Source organism: Chanodichthys erythropterus, chromosome 10, assembly GCF_024489055.1.
Source record: "Chanodichthys erythropterus isolate Z2021 chromosome 10, ASM2448905v1, whole genome shotgun sequence".
Classification (NCBI taxonomy): domain Eukaryota; kingdom Metazoa; phylum Chordata; class Actinopteri; order Cypriniformes; family Xenocyprididae; genus Chanodichthys; species Chanodichthys erythropterus.
Genome location: NC_090230.1, coordinates 1933654 through 1956834, shown reverse-complemented (window position 1 = coordinate 1956834; position 23181 = coordinate 1933654). Strand labels below are relative to the sequence as shown.

At 35.8% G+C, this 23181-nt stretch overlaps 2 protein-coding genes across 6 annotated transcripts in view; both read right to left on the bottom strand.

Annotated features, from left to right (window-relative positions):
• rubcn (rubicon autophagy regulator) overlaps positions 1–14002 on the bottom strand; it is a 34645-nt gene extending 20643 nt beyond the window's left edge. For all 4 annotated transcript variants that reach the window (XM_067395809.1, XM_067395807.1, XM_067395808.1 and 1 more), the window contains exons 1-10: positions 13867–14002; positions 12394–12547; positions 11178–11261; positions 10935–11094; positions 10739–10845; positions 7036–7210; positions 6444–6824; positions 5041–5136; positions 1871–1986; positions 1584–1782 (exon numbers count right to left, since the gene is read on the bottom strand). In XM_067395809.1, the coding sequence (XP_067251910.1) occupies positions 1584–1782; positions 1871–1986; positions 5041–5136; positions 6444–6824; positions 7036–7210; positions 10739–10845; positions 10935–11094; positions 11178–11261; positions 12394–12547; positions 13867–13904 (1510 nt within the window). In that variant the 5' untranslated portion in view covers positions 13905–14002. The remainder of the gene's footprint in view (positions 1–1583; positions 1783–1870; positions 1987–5040; positions 5137–6443; positions 6825–7035; positions 7211–10738; positions 10846–10934; positions 11095–11177; positions 11262–12393; positions 12548–13866) is intronic.
• Positions 14003–16574: 2572 nt separating this feature from the next.
• tsc22d2 (TSC22 domain family 2) overlaps positions 16575–23181 on the bottom strand; it is a 32093-nt gene continuing 25486 nt past the window's right edge. Inside the window, exons 3-4 of one of the 2 annotated variants that reach the window (XM_067395805.1) lie at positions 18911–18962; positions 16575–18293 (exon numbers count right to left, since the gene is read on the bottom strand). In XM_067395805.1, the coding sequence (XP_067251906.1) occupies positions 18021–18293; positions 18911–18962 (325 nt within the window). In that variant the 3' untranslated portion in view covers positions 16575–18020. The remainder of the gene's footprint in view (positions 18294–18910; positions 18963–23181) is intronic. The other variant, XM_067395806.1, reaches the window with a different exon arrangement.

Here is a 23181-nt window from a genome sequence, read left to right as displayed (position 1 = left end):
CACCTTCCGTATTCAATGTATGAAGAAAGTGTAAACTGGTATACCATACTGACATAGCGTAAGCTTTTTGAACTGCAAGAGTTTTACACTTTCTTTGTATGCTGAATATGGAAGGCGGTCTAGCAGAAGCTAGACATTTTACTTCATAACTTGTTAAATATATATATATATATATATATATATATATATATATATATATATATATATATATATATATATATATATATTTTTTTTTTTTTTTTTTTTTTTTTTACACAAATGCTTTGCCGTCTGTCAGTCAATGCGAGTGAATGGTAACACAATCTATAAGAGTCAAATAAACATGCACAGACAAATCTAAATTAAACCCTGCGGCTCATGACGACACATTGATGTCCTAAAACACGAAACAATCGGTTTGTGCGAGAAACTGAACAGTATTTATATCATTTTTTACCTCTAAAACACCACTATGTCCAACTGCGTTCAGCATTTGCTTAGTGAGGTATGATCACGCTCTGACAACGGAAGTGATGTCTATCACTCATTGAAGTATAAGCGCGAGACATCACTGCCGTTGACAGAGCGTGATCATACCTAACTAACCGAGTGCTGAACGCAGTTGGACATAGTGGTGTTTTACCGATCGTTTCGTGTCTTAGGACATCAATGTGTCGTCACGAGCCGCAGGGTTTAATTTGGATTTGTCTGTGCATGTTTATTTAACTCTTGTAGATTGTGTTCCCATTGACATGCATTATAAGACTGACAGACCACAACGGTTGGAGTTAAAAATCATCATTTGTGTTCTACTGAAGAAACAAAGTCACCAACGTCTTGGATGCGCTGGGGGTAAGCAGATAAACATCAAATTTTTATCAATTATCCCTTTAAATGGGTCTATACGAAGAATGAATTGGTGTTACATCATAGCAAATAAAATCAAGCGAAAATGAAATTTGTTTATTTCAGGAGTTTGAAACAGCTTGCCAAAGCAAACTTTCTGGGACAACTTCTCTCTGGCTGGTAAACACCTCTGAACTACAATTGGACTCTTGTAATGATGCAATAGGTAGGTGTGGCTCTGAGGCTCTGCCTTCTTTGATGTGGAAATTTTCTCCAGTTCATTTCTTCAGTTCGTCAAGGTCAGACAAAAGTAAAAACATGAACACACTGAAGAGCTGCTTTATAGCAGAAACTGAAGTTGTAATTCTAATTCAAAGAGACATTGACAGTTTTTTCATGTTTAATATTTTAAAGCTGCTGCTATAAAAAATCTGTTGTATAAAGTGCTGTATAAATAAAAATGACTCGAGTGGAGTGCTGAATTGCAGTGCAAACATATCCACAACTCTATGATCAGATGCTTTTTTAACTGCTGTTTTCTCACCGCTGTTAATTTTGTTTATTTTGTTTATTTGGAGAGAGTAAAGCACGCATTTACATATTAATCTAAATGTCACTCTCAGCAGCGCGGGCGGTGTTGGGATGTTTGCTAAAAATTCATCACTGCAAAGGCATTTCCAACTTAATTTTAACCCTGAGCAAAGAATGAAAGAGAACTTCGCCGTGAGTATATCGGGGCCTTGAACATCTCATCTTACGATTATTAGAGGAAACCGGTGGCTTCAGCCGCGTTCGCCGTATCTGCAGTCTGCGCAGGCGGATTTTCTGTTTGAGCTGCTGGATTTCTGAGTCACTGTCGCCATCTTCCTCAGCCTCATCTGCCCGCCTGCGCATGTTACACTTCATCAGCTCGATGGCTGCTATCAGGGACTCAGAGATGCTGAAGTGGGCGTTTTCCTGCAGTGAGGGGATATGAATGTGAGTTATGAAAAACACATAACATAAGAAAGAGAGATGCTGACCGCAGTGAGGAGTTTGTGCTTGCCTTTTCCAGATCAGCACAGCTGCCGAAGTCCTGCTCGGAGAGGTAGCTGATCAGACTCTGACCCTCAGACGGTCTGCGGAACAATCCATCCGGGACGCTGTTGTACTGGCTGCTGTCTGCAAGTACACATGAAGGCATGTTTAACAACCTGTAACTGTCAGGTTAAACTAGAAATACAGACCTACTGTGAATGAATTAAAAAAAAAATATTTTATACAAAATGCATATTTTTTATTTAAATAATTAAAACTCGAAAAATCGAAAATCAAAGCCATATGTCTAACCAAGTGGTGTTCCAAATTTGAAGTTGATATCATAAAAATTGAGCCCACTAAAAGGTTTTAAAGTACCATATCCATGATAGCACATATACCCAAATTTGAATGTTTAAGCTTTCAAATGATATCTAATTTATGATTACTAAAATATGAGATAGGGAAAAAAAAGGCAATAAGGAAGCATGTTAAAAACACATTCTTAGAAATGTACTCTTTGTATTCATGCTGGTTTCATATTGTTCTGAAAATCTTATAAAAATTCACCCCAAGTAATTGTAATACTTGTTCTAACTGTGCATCATTCAAATATTTTTCCCCGTTTTGTGGTAATTTAACATATTTTGTTTAACAATATCAACTGTAAATATATTCAGACAGTTTCATAGGGGTGTCGTTTTTTATATTGTCTGATTTTCTATTTTATGATTTACTAGTCATAATCTGTCTTTTGTCATTTTCTTTCTGGTCTCTTTAAAATACTGGTATTGCAATCTTATTAAACTTTACAAACAGCAGCCGCACTTCCTCTTCTGGAATTTTCTTTCATGAAACTAATTGTTATTACCGTTTTAATGGTGTGTTATGCAATACATGGTTTAACAGCAAGTTATTATGAAGTGATACATATGATCCTATATACAAGAAATATATAAAGGTGCTTTTTCAGTTTAATTAGTGGGATATATAATCATTTGTCTGATGTGAAACAAGCAGAAATCATCACACTCATAATTTTTCTACAGTATGAGGAATATGGAATATGTTCGTTTTTTTATTTGAAATGAAAAAAAAAACATGAATTTGCATGTATTTTGTTATCACTGCGTGATTTTAATTCACAATTTCTCAAATTCTCTTTACAATTAACCACAGGTCTACGATATGTATTAGTAATTGCAGTTGTACTATAGTTAAAATCAACCATTTTCAACTTCACTGTCTCTTGTGCCAACAGCAGCAGTGGGGTAGATCTGGAGATCAGATCTGATAAGAGCAGAAGGAACATAATGACCGTAAACTATGATTTATATAAAATCCTTTCCGTGACCTGGTAGTCTTGAGAAATCACAATCTCTGCTGATCTTTTAAAAAAGATAAAACTTTGCCATTTTTGGCTACATTTTAAGGCAGCACTCATTTAAAACAAGCAAGTATTTGTTTGTAAACATAACTTCATCTGTTTTTCGATTTCTGTCATTCTGTCAGAAGTTTCGAAATAGCGAGTGCGTGTGACTGTTAAAAAATGTATTTGTCATTGAATCCTTCATTCATGAGATTCGTTCAAAAACACTGATTCATCCATTAATAAAACAAGTGGAGTATTTATGAGTCATTGTATCATTCATTCAAACCATTTTTTTTTATATATAATTCATTCAATTTAATTAAACACTTCTAAGACTGCTGCAATTAACATTTTGTCAGAACTGCCAGTAAATTACATGTTATTTTGTTTAGTTGTGTGTTCAGAATTTTCAAAAAAGGTATTAAGGGCTGTCAACATTAACGCATTAATGCATGCGATTGATTTAAAAAAAAAATCCTTTAATAAATTTAATGAAATTTTTCATTTAAAATATTGAAGAATTTACGTCACACAGTTAGATGATCATGGCAGTCAGGAGTTTATCTGATTTTGCTTCTCTGTTTGTTAGCGCCACCTGCAGGCAACAGGAAAGTTTATGTTTTACACTGTGATTAACTCATAATAGAGATTTAACCAGAACCACATCATATATGGTCAGTCAAATCTTAAGGCCTTAGCGATGTTAAATTGTGAAGATCTAGAGTTTTCGTTGAAGGGTGTGTGCATGGCGGCCTGATAAAGTGTGATGTTTTGCCATGAAAGAGGAACTCAGGCATACAAATCCAAACTTCAAACAATCTACTTGACAATATTCAGTTAGTCATAGCGCCACCAGCTTTTCACTGTAATTCACTCCCAGAAATACATTTCCATATGCCACGTAGTACCAAACATACTAGAAACACGTTAAATCGTGCAACACTTGGCTAAGTGCTAATGTAAGCGAATAACGTCATGAAACAAGAAGTTGTTGTAACTCAGACATTCAAAGTCCAGTCTGCTCCAAACTTCACGTTTGATAATAGTCCTGGAATGAAGACATCTACATGGCAATATTCAGTTACAGTCAAAGCGCCACCTGTTGGCAGCAGGAAGTGGGGCACTTTGAAATGACTTTAGCATAATTCTCCTATATTCACTCGCTTACATGCATGTCGCCCACTGTTCGCTGTTTTCCTAAGGCCAACGGGTGGCGGTGAGCCCATGTGCGAGTGCCCTTTCATCACTGATTGCAGCTTTAATTTTAGAATGTCAGCATTCTGGTTGTACCACATTCTTTCTACATTATGATATCAGGACCGTTGTACCACATGACATTTTACAACTTGAACTAATCTTGCCCTCAGAAAAAAAAAGGTCATATATTATATTATATATACATATATGCGCAAGTTTAAAAATGTTGGTTGTACCGCATGACTTTTTGGTCACACAACATGACTGATCAGGTGGACAAAAGTTTTTAAATATTAATAAGCAGTAACACAGTTGTGTTAAAACAGTAACATAGTTGTTTGTTGTTGTTTTTTCAAAATAAAAATAAAAATATAATTTTAAATTTGATTCTTTCTTCAGTATATCAGGACAGGTGTACCAACCTGATATTTTCTACTTTTTGCTCCCAAAAATTGTCAAAATAATTTTTTTAATTTCCAAATGAAAACATGCTCATCACAGAACTGATTAATTCAGGTAACAAAGCATGAACTACATTTTATATTATATATATTATATAATGTATTTTTGAATAAATTAATAGATAGAGAACATCACGTCATTGACCCATGAATGATATGTTCACTCACTAGACTCCATATAAAGAGAACTGTGGGTGCTGCTGTCGCTGCTCTGGGGTGAGAAAGGGCCACAGCTCTTCGAACATGGTGTAGCCGCAACCGATTCTGGGAAATACAGAAAAACATCATACCAATTATGAACAAATATGTGATATAGGATAAGGAAGCAAACAAATGTTTCTTCCTGGTTGCAGGTTCTGATCCATGATGATAAACACCAGTGATAATGTAGATCTCTACAACAAATAGTGCTTGAATGTTTCCAATTAATAACAGAATGGTCAAAAAAAAAAAGAAAATGCAAAGACTTAAGAAAACAGAGACAATTAAGTATTCAAAACTTCCAAGGCACAACTGTGTAAAATTTCACTACACCGAAAGAACAAAAGGGAATGGCACAGGACAGGAATGTTGCATCACATCTTAAAAACAACAATGCTGAAGGCTGAAAAAAAGACAATCAAAATAAAAAGTGGCAAAAGTGAATCATGCAAGGGGGGCAGAAATGGAAGGGTGGACAAGATGCAGCACCACAGCACTGCGAACCTGCGACAGGGTCCTCGATAATAATGGTGATTTTCCTGTGACCCCCTCCTTTACATACGGAGAAGAAAAAGAGAGAGAGAATAGAGTTGAAGCATTTCACCCTCATCCACAGCAAGACGAAAGAGCACAAGGGCTACAACAGCTAGTAGCAAGGTTTGGAGATCCATTTTCAAACCTCACACAATTAGTGTGTTTATATTTACGTTTGTATTTGCATGCAGTGTTGGGGAAGCCATTTTGAAATTTAAATCAAGATAATCATTTAAAATGGATAATTTAAAGTGAATGAACAAGAAACAAGAAACACTGTTCACAACATATTTAACTTTCATAATGTCATTTCTGTGTGTAAAGTATCCTCTGCAAAGTAACTTGTGTGATGACACAATTTACTAATTATTCAATAATTCTTAAAAATTAATTATCTTAATGAACATTCCAAAATGCTACTTAGGAGAAGACACTTTAACATGATTAACTGTTGTCTTCCTCAAGCACAAAACAAAAATTTGAAAAACAATCAACTATGATGACTATATTGAAAACTATAACTATATCAGCGTCCAGACCAACTGATGATAACGCTTTGTTATTATAAGTGCATGCTATATCTTGTCTATCACTTTAAATGTTGAAGCTCTTTATAGTACAGGTGAATTCTGACTGGCCATCAATATTTTTCATCGCTGACCAGCTAGTATAGATGTCGCTATTCTCATAGAATTTGAATGATAGTTATTGCTATAGTTGCTATCCTTGGTGTGAACTATTAAATATTGTTTTGTTAGTAGTTTTGCTACTCATAGTTAGTTTTGGACAAGGCATGTGTTCGCGAGAACCCAATTAATTCAACTGTTTGTACGCACCATTTTTCTGTTTCTGCGTGATGCCCGTGTCGGACAGAGACCGGATGTGTCCCCTTGAGCTCCGCCCTGTAGTCCTCGGAGCCTCTGAGAAAGAGCAGCGGCGTGGTGGGGGCGGGGCCAAAGGAGTTTGGGCATCACCCTGAGTCCCCATGTGTTCACTGCTTTGAGAGGAGCTGGACGAGTCGCTGCGTTTGTGCTTCCCCAGATTACCAATAGCCAGATATTCAGGGCCGTCATCCAGATCCGCTTCCACACAATCCCGGATCTCAGGCGGAGCGGGCGAGGCAGGCTCAGTAAAGGAGATTTGGGGGATTCCTGTGTCCTGATTTCCTGTACTACACACCCATGGAGCACCCTGAGTACTGCTGGATGGAGCAACATCTTAAAGACAAACAAAGAGATTCACTGTGATTTTGAGAAACAGTCACATTTCTTCACTGCAAGCATTGCTAACAGCCCACCTTCCATCCCCAGTTTTCTAACCAAACAACATACTGTTTTCTAGGACATTTTATGTGTAAACAAGGCAAGCATTTAGTGTGGTAATGGAGCCACAGAGCGGCCTGTTGTTCTGGCTCTGAAATCTGCTGACCTGAGCTGCTCTTGGAGTGGGGGGTGTTGGGAATCTCTGTAAGGCAGCTCTGGGAGGTGGTGAGCCTCTGGGACTGAGAGCTGTCCGCTGGCCTCCAGCTACCTGCGGCCCCAGGCAGCATACACAAACTCTGACTTTTCAGCAAGCCCAACGGAGACTCTTTCAAATGTGAAAGCTTGAGAAACACAACAGACAGAAGATATAAAAAATATATATGAATGTAGAAATGCATGGCTATTTGAATGTCTGACAATGAAGAAAGATGGTGCTGTTATGGTATCTACAGTGCTCAGCGTAAATGAGGACACCCCCTTTGAAAAGTAACATTTTAAACAATATCTCAATGAACACAAAAACAATTTCCAAAATGTTGACAAGACTAAGTTTAATATAACATCTGTTTAACTTATAAACATAAAAGTAAGGTAATAATATAACTTAGAGAACAAAATTTTCAGTTTTACTCAAATTAGGGTGATGCAAAAATTAGTACACCCCACTGAAAGTCTCTGGAGCAAAGCTAAATTTTAGACTACAAATGTCTAATTTAACAAGAATTCAACAACAGGTGAGTCTAATTATTCATTACACAAGTGTCCAGTGGACAGTTGACTATAAAAGGGTGTTAAAACCCCTTCCCATTTCATGCTGTCAGCAATGGCACCACATGGAAGAGAAATGTAACAAGACCTGAGAAAGAAAATAATTTCTTTACACCAGAAAGGTGAAGGCTACAAGAAGATCAGCAAAGCTTTACTTATCAGTCAGAATACTGTAGCAAAAGTGGTACAAAAATTTTAAAAAGATGGAACTGCAACCATCTCACAGAGACGTCCAGGTCGTCCACGGAAGTTAACACCTCAACAGGAGCGTCTTCTGATGAGAAGGCTTGAAGAAAATCGGCATGCAAGTTCACTGCAGTTATCTAAAGAAGTAGAAAACCAAACTGGGGTGACTATTTCCCGTGACACAATACAGCGTACACTGCAGAGGAATGGCATGCATGGGTGCCATCCATGAAAGAAGCCTTTCCTAAAGCCCGCCAAGAGTTTGCCAGGGCCCATGCTGACAAAGATGAAGACTACTGGGACTCTGGAGTGATGAGACCAAGATAAATGTTTTTGAAACTGATGGCTTCAAGACAGTATGGCATCGCAAAGGTGAGGAACACAAAGTAAAATGCATGGTGCCTACAGTGAAACATGGTGGTGGCAGTGTCCTTATGTGGGGCTGCATGAGTGCTGCTGGTGTCGAGGAGCTGCTTTTCATTGATGGCATCATGAATTCACAGATGTACTGCTCTATACTGAAAGAGAAGATGCTACCATCACTCTGTGCCATTGGTCGTTGTGCACTTTTCCAACATGACAATGATCCTAACACACATCTAAGACCACTGTTGGATTACTGAAGAAGAACAGGGTGAAAGTGATTCAGTGGCTCCTGATCTGAACCCAAGTCCATCCGGCATCCAGTCTCTAAAAGAGGTCAATCTTGAAGAATGGAAAAAGATAGATATTGCAAAATGTTGCCAACTTGTTCATTCCATGCCTAGAAGACTTGGTGCTGTCATTATAAATCATGGAGGCCATACAAAATACTAGATGTAGTAGTTTTTGTTGTGGGGTGTACTTATTTTTGCATCACCCTAATTTGAGTAAAACTGAAAAATGTGTAATCTAATTTATATTATTTACCTTACTTTCATGTTATAAGTTAAACAGATGTTATATTAAACTTAGTCTTGTCAACATTTTGGAAATTGTTTTTTGTGTTCATTGAGATAATTGTTTAAAATATTACTTTTCAAAGGGGGTATACTCATTTATGCTGAGCACTGTACAAGCAGGGGCCAAAAGGGTAACCAGACAAACCAAGATCCCTTGAACAATTGGATGATATACATCTAGTAAGCTAGCTAGTTATAAACATGTCAACAGTTTAACTAACATAAATTGTAGTAATATGGTGTAGTTATGATATCAACCAGCAGGGGTTAAATGGGCTATGCTAACCAACCAAACCAAAACTCCTTTAAAAACTCGATGTTATTCAACTAACTAGCTAGCTAGCTATAACATGTTGAAAGTTTAACTAACTAAAATTGAAGTAAGATGGTGTATTTATGGTATGTACCAGCAGGGGCTAAAATGACCTCTTGATCAACTGCATACGTTATGCAGTTAGCTAGCTATAAACATGTTGACAGTTTAACTAACTTGAACTAACTGGCTCAGCATAATTCTCTTCATACTGTTGCGCTCACAATACAGTATTTTAGCTGAAAGACAAATCTGACTGTAGAAGAAGAAACATTGCACTCATACGGACATGGCGCCCCTTCTGGCAACACTGAGAATGCATTATACCAATAATAAGCTCAAAACCTCAAAAAAATCCTCAAAGTAGTTCTCAATAAACATAAAATGTGATAAACGGATGCTGGTATACAAAAAGCTTCCTGTCTGAAGTGTTTTCTTTTTCTCAAAATGACTTTTAATTTCTTTTTGGACACATTGATCTAACATCAACTGTTTCTGATAGGAAAGATGTTTACTGGATAAATCAATGAAAGCTATGTGAAAAGAGGAATTTGTGCCAGACATTCAAATCAATGAGATAAAAACAAGGCGTGCGAGATCATGGAACCTTTCCTATTAAGCAAACACAAACACTGACTACTATTATCCTACAAATACACATTTCATAATACAGCTTTCTGAAGGGAACTGTAATCTGGTATAAATACTTCTGAGGAACTCATATTATTAAATCTTTATCCGCTTATTATTAAAGCTTTCTATGGACTTTGACCTCCATAAATCTAAACTAATTCAGGTTACAGTTTATTTTAAGGTGACGTAGCTACATTGTACTTACATAAGTACAGAGTAATAATAATTAACTACATGTACTCACTATAGAGATACAGTTAGAGTTATGGTTTGGTTTAGGGTTAGTTTAACATTGCTTACTGTTATTACTATAGTAAGTACATTTAGTAACATGTAACTACACCACATTAAAATAAAGTGTTACCCAAATTCATTCCTACTAGTGGATGATATTCAAAAACATTGTTAGTTTGCTCAAGGAAAGTTATATTTTATGTTGCAGAATCTCATGTTTGTCAGTGCAAAAAATAAAAAAATAAAAAAGGTGTCCTGGACTCTCAATCGTTGCTGTATTATAGCGTACATACATTTAACATCTTACAATTACACTGTTTTTCCTTCTCTCAAGTCTCAAGTCAATTGTTTACAAGTTGAGTCAGTATTGATTTGTGACTTAAGGGTGACTTATTCTCAGACATGAGTTTCCATCCCTGGTAGGAAAATGTGTTCAATAAAGACAAGAAAATACATTAATCTTCTTTGTTGTTGATACTGATTTCACTTGATTGAAATAGTTTAACTTACTGCTTTATTTATTATTTTATTAATTAAATGAATGGAATTTTAAGTATGTGACATAAAACATGACATACATTTAAGTTTAGAAAAACTTTGCCAAACATAAAAAACGCACTGAAAAATCCATTTAAGGGGGCAAACATTGTCCCTTAATGGAAAAGGTGTGACTGCAGTCTAAGTGGAAGAGAGAAGGATGTTAATTCCCTCAGGGGGTGTGTCACTGTAAAAAGTTTAGGAACCACTGCTCTAGATGCACATGCCTTTGATTAAAAGAATGTAAAATGTCTGACCCTGACGGTGTCTATGAGAGCCAGCAGCCGAGGGTTATTCTGCTCCACAGCCTCCAGACACTGGAACATGGCAGACACGTGTGGTTCACTCAACAGGAAGGCCCCATCTACAGAAGGTGACAATCAGTGCTATCATCATAACCAAACCATGTGTGCACAAGTGATGGTGCCAAATGTTTGGTGGATGCTGAGATACCATTGTAATATTTCTGTGTGTTTGTCTTATGCTGCAGTAGTGGTTTGAGCTGAGCAGATAAGATGTGACCTTGGAGACTGTGTAAAAGCCAACGCTCGGCTTTATAACCCTCGCCGATGCACTGAACGCCACTGCTCAACACTGGCTCCAACTGACTGAACTGCACAGAAAAAGAGTCCATTCTCAGTGAAGATCCTTTAGGTGCACTAACAAGTGGGAAATATTCATTGGATTGACAAATACCTGTTCTACATGACGAGCTAGATGAGGACAGAGATACCGCACACACCACACGAAACGCCAATAGTCTTTCTGTTTATAGTAAATCTGCAAAACAAAATAACCAAGTTAGATCTTGTACCACAGTGTAATGATTCATGCGTTAAAAAATGTATTTGAGCACTTGTGTTCATGCAAATCAAAGCTGTTATTAACAAAACTATTATAAAGACAAACAAACAAAAAAACAATGCAATTTTAAAAAAGCAATGAAAACTAGTTATAAGAACTAAGTTACAAAGAAAATTATTTTTAGTTCATTTTAAATTTCAAGTTAAATGGCAGAGTTTTGATTGGCTGTAAACCAAAGGCAGAAGTTAAAAAAATAAATTAATTAAATTAAATTATATATATTACATATTATTGTATTGGTAATACTAACAAAAGAACAATAAAAAAATAAAAATAAAATTTTAAATTCAAGTCGTGATCAAACAGAAGTAGCAGCAGTTTCACTGGAAGATCTGGTCATGAGATTTTGATTAAAGTCACCATGAAATCAAAACCGACATTTTTGTGAAATACTGCAGTGTTTATTATAGATGATTTATCTGTGCACATCATTGTTTTTTGTTTAAATTCATATGCCTCATCATCTTTAATCAAAAAACTTCCCCTCCCTCTTGCAGCAACATCTCCTGTTCTCTGATGACGAGGGCGGAGCAACCCATCACTCACATGAGATCCACCAATAGCAAACTACAAGCATCCAATCAAAACAAAATCAAGCACCACCCAACATTTGTTCTTGTTTGAGAAGCCGTTTCACTTGGATATACATCACAATGGGTAAGAAAGGACTATCGCAACTTCCGTTTCATGCAGACTTAAAAAATATTATGGATGAATTATTCACAATAAGATCAATAATATGCATTTGGAAAACAGATACAGTGAATTCCCATTTCATGCTGACTTCAAATAAATAAAAACTAGTGAAATTACAATACAATTACTAATACAATATTCTTCACAGGTGCCATTTCTCTTCTCCTGACAAAAAAAAAGTAACAAAACTTAAAAACATATTCTTCCTCGCTTGATCAGCCACAGAGGCTATTTATGTCTAATAGCTCCTTATCAATGAGGCTGTTGTTTAGGACATATTCCTTGGGTTCCTGCAGTGGATCCCGGGTACTTTCATTGAACACAAAGACATTTTTATCTTGTTTTTCCACACCTGTTCGTGTCTGAGGCCATGGCCCAGGATGTTGTTCATGTCCTTATGCAGGCGCTGAAGACCCCCATAGCGGGACCAAACATTAGGGTTGTTGGTCGACAGCAGCCCTTCAACAGTCGTCTTAAGATTAGACAGAAGTTTCCAGTGTTCCCATCTGAAAGGACACATATGTAAATTGCTACAACATATTTATAACACATAGAGAGCCTCAAACTGCACTATTATTGCCACAAGAGTGTTTCTCCTCTTGTGAAAAAGAAGTGCACTTAAGATCTTACAAATATATTATTTATTTAACACTTTTAAGAAGTGAAAATTTGTTATATAAAATTAAAAGTTTTACTTTAAATTTTAAATCATATTTTAATGATGTTTTGTCATGTCAGAAGTACACTTATTTCATATGTTGACTACTAAGTACTTGATTGTGATTTTAACTGTAGTGTTATTCGACATTACATTTAGTTAATTAAAGTATATCTTAGTTTACCATACATGCTTGCCAGTGAGGGTAAAATCTTTCTGTGGCAAAGGCAGCTTATTTCAAAGTAAGAAATTAAATATAAAAATGTACTTAAATCCTTCTTACGTGGGTCAAAAAACACTCTTAAGTTCAACTAATTGCATTTAATAGAATTTAAACTAGAATACATTTTCATTTAATTGCAATGAACATGCGAGTGTCAGAAAATATTCAGTTCGCACTTAAGTACATTCTTTTAAAATACATTATTTCCATAGGTATTCTTTTTAAAAGTCTTCTGAAGTGTACGTCTTTATTTAAATGTTTCGTCAGGCCATTACACTGCGTTATGACAGAGCAAGAGTTTCTGTTTATGTCATTTTATGCTTGTGAGTTTGGAGGGCTGTCGGGGAAATAACTTACTTAAAATAAAATTTCGCGTTTACGTCTGCTATTTAACAGCTACATGTGAACGTGTCACAAGACTGTTGTCATTTGTTGTTTTTAAGTCGATCTGTAGGATGAAATCTGCTAGAACACAGTATGCTGTGGCGCACTATGACAAGGGTCTCTGCCTCTCATTAATATTAATTACGTCACAGTCGAACCCTTCCGGAAGCCCCTGGTCTCCTATTGGTTGATTCTGAAGAACTGACTGCCGCCACTTACTAATATCCACCGTTAAGCCAATCAGATGATAGCATTGATAAAAAACGTCCCGTGATGTAATTAATATTCATGAGGAAAGTCTTTACCATAGTAGGATTTACAATTCCACTAGCCGGCTAGCTAAATATCAAAGCTACAATCGATATCTTTCTCAGCAAACAAGATGGTTATTTCACATACATCAGTTAAATGTACTTAAATATATATACAAGAGTATGAGGTGCTAAAATTACGCACAATTAAGCAGGTGCTAAAATTAAGCACAATAATCAAAAAATCTAAAGCTGTGATTCTAGCTGTCAAACTCAGGACTGCTGTACATATTCATCCTTTTTATTTACCTGCGCTCTCCATCTTCCGCCTCCATGGATATTTCCATCTCCACCCCAGGTAACTGCTTGATTTGGAGTTTAGATCAGATTTAAACACAGAAAGTGTCTGGACAGGTAGTAGGTGTTTCCACTGGGCGTCCCGTACCATAACAAGATAGACGGATGTGAAGTCAGAGATAAGCGCTCTAACCGGATGAGCATTCTTGAAATAGCGGAAGTAGAACATCTTTTTAAAATAAAAGTGAAATGCAGGATTTTATTAATTAAAAGCATATGCACTATCTTGGCCATTCCTGCAGTACAACGCATAATATCTGTCTTCATAGTCTTCATATATTAGATAAAATATTAAAGATGGAAAATTGCCAACCACAACCAACAACACTGGAACAAAATAGCAACGTAAAAATGGTAACATATATATTAATTGTTTTTTTTCAAGTTAAAAATATTCTTTAACATCTTTAACATTCATTTATATCAACAAAACTCATTTTAATGGGTTAAATTAGGTAGAAGTAGCTCTTTAAGGCGACAATTGCAGGTACAGTTGTTATTTTTATATTATTATTTTTTTTTTATTTCATAATTTGATTTTAACTCATTTATTATAATTCACAACATAATGCTGCCAACACCATGTGTGTGTGTGTGTGTGTGTGTGTGTGTGTGTGTGTGTGTGTGTGTGTGTGTGTGTGTGTGTGTGTGTGTGTGTGTGTGTGTGTGTGTTTACATATATTGCCACTTTGAATTATGAGGTTCTATCTGCATTCTGAGCAGTTTTGAGATATTGAGCTTCAAAGTTTTTGGATTCCCTACTCCAGATAGAACCTTTTTATTTGCAAAAAAAAAAAAAAAAAAAAAAAAAAAAAATTCCCAAAATGTATACAACTTAAATAAACATCACATAATGTAAACACGTTGTCATAGAATAAGAATATGTGAATAACTCAATTTTGACAAAAATGTCAGATAAAAACTTATAATTCCAAGGTGATGATATATATATATATATATATATATATATATATATATATATATATATATATATATATATATATATATATATATATATATATATATATATATACACACACACACACACACATACATTATAAACACAATAAACACAAACATTTATGTTAGATGCGATTATTCGATTTGACAGCCCTACTATAAGCTAATACAATATTCTTCTATGTGGAAGCCATATTTTATCTCCTGTAATAACTTTTAAAATGTATTATTTCTAAAAATTTGTTTTAATTTAGTTAAAAATAGTAATGTAATAGTAATGGTTTTCATTTTTTCAACTTGTAACTCTATTGTTAATTTTTCAAAGTTCTCGTTCTCAACAGTTGCTCAAACAAGTTGATACTTGCCTCATATTTTTAAACTTTCCATTTATTGACAGCTTGAGCGAAAAAGACCAAATCTGCAATTGTATTCGGCATTATGTGATCTTACACGTCTTGGCCACACGGTGGCGCTGTTCAACAATATTTTCTAAATAGTGGTAAACGTGTTATGTCAGTGACTTCCGAGGCCCGTTTTAGAAAGGAGGGTGTATGCAGTAGTGCGTAAGGTCCGTAGAACTGACCGGGTACGAGTCCGCCTTTTGCCAAACTCACTCTTTTTCCATCACAGATCACATCAGAAAGGCATATATTTTCAATAAAAATAAAGGAAATGTTCTAAAAGTGGAAGTAAAGAGTCTAAGGAGTGTTTAATAATAAGTCTAAGTTAAGTCTCCTTGAGAGTTGACTTCTTGAACCTCCTTATCAAAATGGGCCCCAGTACACGGAGAACTAGAGGAGATATTTCATGAGCTCTCTGCATGCGTGTCATGTCAAGCCGTTACAGACAGACATTTAAAATTAAGACATTTTAAGGCCCATTGAATTGACAGTTAGAGCCAAGGGCATGATATTTCCATTTCTCTTTGAAGGTAAATTTTATGGTAGTATTGTGCAAGCTGTGGCAACCGTGAACAACATTAAAATCTCATCTAATCTAATATAAGTAAGGAACTAGATAAAAAAGTTTGAAGACGAACTTTAAGTTTGCTTGAAAAAGCCGGTCCAGAAAGTTTGAAACAGTTTTGAACGTTTGAAAGCTTATCAGTTTGAAATGGTTTGTTTAGTAGTTTTGGATAGATGACAGTTTGAAGGTCTAGTCTGAGTTTGGTGGTTGTAGCTTTAACAGTCTAGGAGTAGCAGCATTTAGAAATTTAGAATAATAATAATCAGCATAAGTAGTTGTTCAGTAAGTTTGCTTTTTCAAGCCAGCTTAATAATTGACGGCGGGCCGTTAAATTATTAGAAAATAATGCCCACCGAGGTGGTTAAGTGGCCGCATTTTTATTTTTAAAAACGCGGTCATCATGCTGTGCGTGACACAGCAAAACATGCGAGATACCTCTTCTACTTGATCTGTACTTTTCGTGTTAATTGATAATTTTAAACAATACACGTCTATGCCATGTCTGCATGTAAATATCTATGTTGTGTGTGTGTGGGAGAGAGAAACGCATCTTTAAAAAGTTAGCAATTCATGTCAGTTAATATGCTCATTATTACAACCAAAGTCTAACATCATGCAGGACAAACATTCTTATGATTAAATCCTTTTTGGTTGGCTTGTAAATGTTTGTTCTGTGTCTGTGTGTGTGCTGCACAAGAATAGTAGAAAACATTTAAAATGGTCTAGTTCTCAATGGAACAGTAATTTATTTCTGACAGAAAACTAAACGTTTCAAAACAGCACATTACAAGGGTATTTTTAAGATATTATCAAAGGCTCAGTGATCAAGTACAATACATTTTGCTTGTATACTACATTTCCTTCAACAAAAAAGAAAAGAAAAAGACAAACAAGCAAACCTAAAAAGTTCAGACCGATGTACATTAATTGTACAATATTTCTGTTTGGCTCAAACTGAGCAAAAAAATAAAATAAACCAGGTCACTATATCCATAGTGCATGAGGCACAAACAGGACATGCCTTATACGTAAATGACATTAAATGACTTCTGTGAACTGCAAACACTTTTGCGGCTTTTATTTTTTATGATGACAATTTTATCATTCTTTGAAAGAATAGTAATCAGTGTAAACTACACCTGGGAATATAATTCGTAATTTATTTTGTACATTTTCTGCAATGTAATAAACATTTATCTGTATATCAAGTTTTACAACACCATGCAAATGAAAACAGATGGCTCATTTTTTGTTTGCGCATTACAGGGACTTTTCCTCCAAGAGACCAAACATCGTTCACAGACTGCTTAAGTTATTATATTGAATAAAAGACAAAACATGAGGTAAGAAAATGGTCTGATAGATCGTGCAGAACATGCTTATCAGCAACAAAGGATTGTTTGATGTGACAAAGTAAAAATAAAAACGCGAGCGAGCGAGCAAGAAAATGTGCGATACAAAACAAATGTACACAGTTTTTCTTCTTTGGTTACAAAATATGTTGTATAATCAAATTCACAGCTTCTTCCCCCCATCCCAGATTTTAAAATAAAGAACGTGTCAGAATTGACAACCAAAAAAATGTAAGTACTTAGGGAAAGTATAGCAAGTATACTTAATAAAATTCAAAAGAAAAATACTTGATAACTGGTGCTCACCTGTACAACTGGCTATACTTATAATACTTTACAATCTATACACATGTACATTCAACCCCAAACCAACTCAACTATACAGGACTGTGCATCAGCGACGTTGTTGAATCACCTTTAGTGTTGGAACTGTGCCATGGGGACATTATTGCCTAAAACTTATTTTACATTTCAGAAACCCAAAGAAAGTTTCTATATATAATAGACCTCTGTTACATTGTTCATTTACATTATGAAAATAGCAGCCCTCTAATAAATATATGCAAACAGTAAAACTAAACAGACAAAAAGGATTTAATCATGTATGTCGGCTCTGGAAAACACCAATATCCCAGTTTTCCAAGGTAGTTACCCTCCAACGAAGTTTGCTTCTCCCAAAAATGATTGTCTAATACCGGGAAAGCCAAGCAGCACGGATAATCAAAGCATGGCTCTCCGCAAGTGGCAAACAAGACTGGAAACGAAAATCTCCTTTGCAGATTTGTTTTGTTTTTATGCAAGTCTACAGAATCCCACGTCGAAAGGTCTTCACGCTGTGGACACGTTGGGTTGTGGGGGCAAGGCCACGAGTTCGCTCCCTTCCTGTAGGATTGAGTTCGCTGGCATCTGTTGGGGAGAAGTGCTTCCGGGGATGTTGATCTGAGAGGTGAGCTGAGTCAACTGCTCAGTGTTGGCCAGGGATTTTAATACTGCGTTTTCCCTCTCCAGAACAGAGTTCCTCTCATAGAGCTCCTTGATCTGCTCTTTCAAGACCTCCACTTCCTCGCGCACAGCGTACATTAAATGGCTTTTCACAAGATCCTGAAGACAAGAGCAGGACCATGATTAGTTACACGTTTCAAATGCAAGCTCTTAGAAATGTACTCATGCTAGTTTCATGTGGATTTGAAAAACTTATATGCCATTATCATGAATCTAAAAATATCATGTGGCATAACCATAAAATTCAACAGGTTTTTAAAATGAATCGATTACAAATGTCGTGAATAATTCATTCGTAAATATCACTACATTTTGAGGAGTCGCACCACATGACGTTAGAACCTGAACTAACCTTGCCTTATCATAAAAAGGTCAAACTATCTGAGATTTATTGAACTTCACAATATAGTCATGAGGGTCTGCGGGGGTCATAGATTATCATTTCCTACGTTTTTCAGTATGTTGGTTGCACCACGACTGATTTTGCTAACTTTTTTTTTTGTAAATATATATATATATTTTTAAATAAGCATTTTTGTTTAAGTATTTTTTATAAAATAGTAATAAAAGATTACTCCAAATTGCTTTAAGGCTTTCTTTTCAATAATGTTCTATTTATAATGAAATCAAGTAATTATCAAGTAATCAATATCACCTGATATTTCTTTCCTTTATGCCCCAATCCCCTATTTTAAAGAAAGAATTAAAATACTCACCATAGCTTGCTCTATTTTATTATCAATGGCCACGACACTGGCGCCAGAGGCACTGCAGGAAAAAAGAAAGAAAGAAAGGAGTTTACATTGGGAAGCTCATATTCAAGTTCTGTCAGGCACGTTACATCGTATCAGTTGAATCACACTTCTTACGAAGTGCCAACTGTTCGTGTGCAATACCTCAGAATTGTAAATTTAGATAACATTTCCTTGTTGTGCTTATCAGCACATATCCTATAAAATCATACATTCCATGCTACAAGATAAACATCAGATATGATCAGATATGCACACATACTCCACTTTCATTACCTGTCAATATTATATTCTATTACCCATCCGGAGATATATTCAGAATTTGAGCATAAATAATCACGTTAGGAAGGTATGATACAATTGCATGGTAAAAGAATGGTTAAAAAAAGAAGAAAAAAAAGGTGATGTATACATGTAATACATGTAAATTACATACAAGTAAAATATCTGTTGATGCTGGATTAACCATTATTAACAAAACCAAAGACTGACAGAATTTAAAAAAAAAAAGTTGCAGCATTGTTCAATATTGTTGCCGTTCGCACGTGTTCTTGCTTACAATCTGCGCAATAATAATAATAATAATAATTATCAATGAAGACGCGCTTCAGATCGATACCATGTCATAAGCATTGCGTTTTTAAGACAAGTTTAAAACTCATCTCGAGACCGTCGAGTTCCGTTTTATTCCATCCAGCTCGTTTTAAAAGCAGTATCGCTGCGTGAAAGACTTGGATGTCTAACGCACGTTCAAATTCATCAAGGCTTTAATATAAACTAATAATAATGCATAAGTGTTTTAGCATAAGCGTACAACCAGCACTTTTTTCATACAAGGTTTATGTTCATATTCATGAACTTATGTGTTCGCGCTGGAGACGCTGTGTACGTGACATCCATGTTCTGGGATCATTCCGCAATAAACCTCACATTTACAAATCTTTTACTATAATAATAATAATAATAATAATGATATCACATGTTCTTTTACATAGATACACATTAAAACTAAGCGTCTTTTCGGAAAAGCCACACAAAGCACAAGCACATCAGGCGCCAAAGCAATAGCTCAGAGTCAACCTATAGAAAATACAAAGCACTGCGCGATTTAATTAAATCATAACATTTACCTGCATCGTGCTCTGTATGATATTAGTCTCGCAGAATATGTAGGAGATGATCCAGGGGAGTACGGTAGACAATAACTCGTTTTGCAGCGCATGTTGGTAATCAGTTAGTCTCAGATACAGAAGTGTGTTGGTAGTGAAGGCGCTCTTCAGGATTTAAGGAATCTGTGCTCTAGAAGGGAGGCGTGGCGGCCGAGAGACGGAAACTGAGAAGCAGACACACATCAGCAAACTCTACACGCGTCTGTATTTTTAGAGCGGTGTCGCGCATGCGCAACACTCCGTCTTCTCCGCCTTCCCTGCCTAATTCTTCACTGAGTTATTACTCAAGATTTATATCGCACAAAAACCATACAGATGAGTTGTAAATGCATTTCAAGTAAACATGTTAACATCTTACAGTAGAAAGTCAAACGTGAAGATTAAAAAAACAAGATAAAGTAGTTTTGAGCTTTTATTTTTACTATATAAGCTTAGATATGTTTATAAAGGAAAATTAGATCTGTAATTACTATTTATACAGATGGTTAACATGCACAAACCTTAAATCTATTTCCATTTTGATACAAAAATGCAATGACATTTTACATATAAAATGCCATTAATCAATGGAATGCTTTTCATTAAAAATTTGTTGTGTAGTGTATTCAAGGATAAGGCCCACGAGAAGTCACCAGTCTCCAATTTAATTTTGGCCACTCAGTGGTCCTAAAAACAAGCTAAAGACTTTTCTGGGACATGTGTGCTTTCTAGGTCTTATCCTGGCATCAACTCAGACAGTAACAACGTCCTTACCAGGGCCAGGGAACAGAACCGCAGGCACGTCAAACAAACGCGTACATGCAAAACGGCACATGCCACCAGAGAATGTAGGCGTTTCCCAAAGTGCATCAAGTGTCTTTAAGTTTCTGTGCAACTAAAGCCAACACATTCCTTCAGGCAGTGACTCTGAAATGAAAACATGCTGTCAAAATGAACAGATATATCTTAGTCTTTAAGAATCTTCCATTAAATGGCTGATGGTGATTACAACCATTCATGTGTAAATCTCAATGCAAATTTCATCAATGTATTAGCATTAAAAACTCTTATCATTGATTCAGCTAATGTCAGTATATGGAGCCTCTTAAATTAGAACAAGTCAAAAAGGTGGGAAAGCTGCAATTGACCCCAAATGGATGACGTCGTCTCGTGTCCACTGCGTCTATGATGTAAATTGTTGACCCCCTTGCTTGTTGTCAGGAAGACTGGCACGTGCACAGATAGATACCATAACGCTCTACAGAGCAGGCGAGCAGCATTCACATCTCCTGGACATGCCTTCGTTGTTGACAACCAGGTAACCATTGTGTTTGCTCTAAACCAGTGGTTCCCAAACCTGTTCTGAAGGACCCCCAGCACTGCACATTCTGTATGTTGCCCTTAACTGACACACCTACTTCAGGTCTTGCAGTCTCTACTAATGAGCTGATGAGTTGAATCAGCAGGTGTGTTAGATGAGAGAGACATCCAAAATGTGCAGTGCTGGGGGTCCTCCAGGACAGATTTGGGAACCACAGCTCTAAACTATTTCTCATTGCTGTAAAATTAAACCACTATTACATCTCAATACAGTCAGATAAACTCAGGCAACAGCCCTTCGTTAAGCTTAACAACAAGCCACCAAAATTAATAAAAGTGCCCACAAAATTCAAGATATGAAATCGTCCTCGTACAAGTTCTTGTATTTTGTGTTTGTAAAATAACTAAGCAATGTCACCAGCAAGAATGCTATATTCTCAAATATCAGGACTATTGCAAAATGTGATAATCATTTCATAAAACAGTTCAATAAACAAATTCATTTTTAGACAATTGTCCATTTTGACTGTTTTTGCTCTATTTTGTCAACCAAAATAGTTTAAAACAAAGCAGAGAAGTTGAGTCTCCCAGCAGCAGGCAGCGGTGTTTCATTCTTAAATGATTCATCATTTTTGAACGAATTGTGCGAGTCAATGATTCAATGACCCATAAAGTCAGTGTACAGTTGCTTCTTTCATGAATGGATCAGCCAGTTTGAACTAAATCGATTGAATGAACGATTCTATGATTCACTTATTACGACTCGCCGCCACCTACTGTCGGTTTTAGTTTAACGTATAATTTTTTTTTTTTTTTTTTTTTCAACATTTCATATTTATATATTCAAAACGTTATATTTAGAACAATAATCTTATTACATTATTTAAGCAACTGTAATTGCAGTGTAAATGGATTTTGATAAATGGTAAGATGGATTTTGTTGACACTGATTTCATTTAATTGGTATAACAGCCCTATAGTGTATATTGTTAATAGTAATTACACTATTTATCAACAATATGTAACTTCACATTTTATAAATTATTATAAGAGGGGTACCTTTTTTTACTTGAGCACCAGCCCCTCAAAATTTCTGCACAGCCCTGGCTGCATATGAATGGTGCATGTTAATCTATATATACACACCAACTGACTATATAAACCTTTCTGAATTTGGAGTTGTTTACCCAAGTACAATCTTTAGGAAAGACTGTCCAGATTGTCCACAATTCTGGGGACACCTTTTTCCACAATATCCAGAATTCTACTTGCTAGGAAACTAATCAAATAAATTATATTTTATATATATATATATATTATATACATATATTATATATATATATATATTATATATATATATATATCTTAGCAAAATTAACTGACTTTGCTCTAGTTGTTGCCAGAAAATGCAATGGAAGTCTAAAGGCCTTTGCACACTGAAATTTTCGTATACTTTTTTTCGTATTCGTGATCCTAAAAATTTGTCATGCAGAGACCTTGCACACTGAGTCCGATGCATATTAATGAATCCATTGTGGAAAAAATTTGCAAAACAATACAAAATGGAGTCTTCAATCAGTGAGCAAGATTTAGTTGTCCTCTAAATATTGGGTCCATCCAATCCCGAGATTGCATAGAGAGAAAGGAGATCCACCTCATCAAGGAGCTGCATGATTATCCCCAGCATTTCAAAGTTTAGTGTCAGTGCTTCAGTTTGATGCTTTGCTACTGGCACAATCTGTCTTTATATTCTGTCTCTTTGTATTC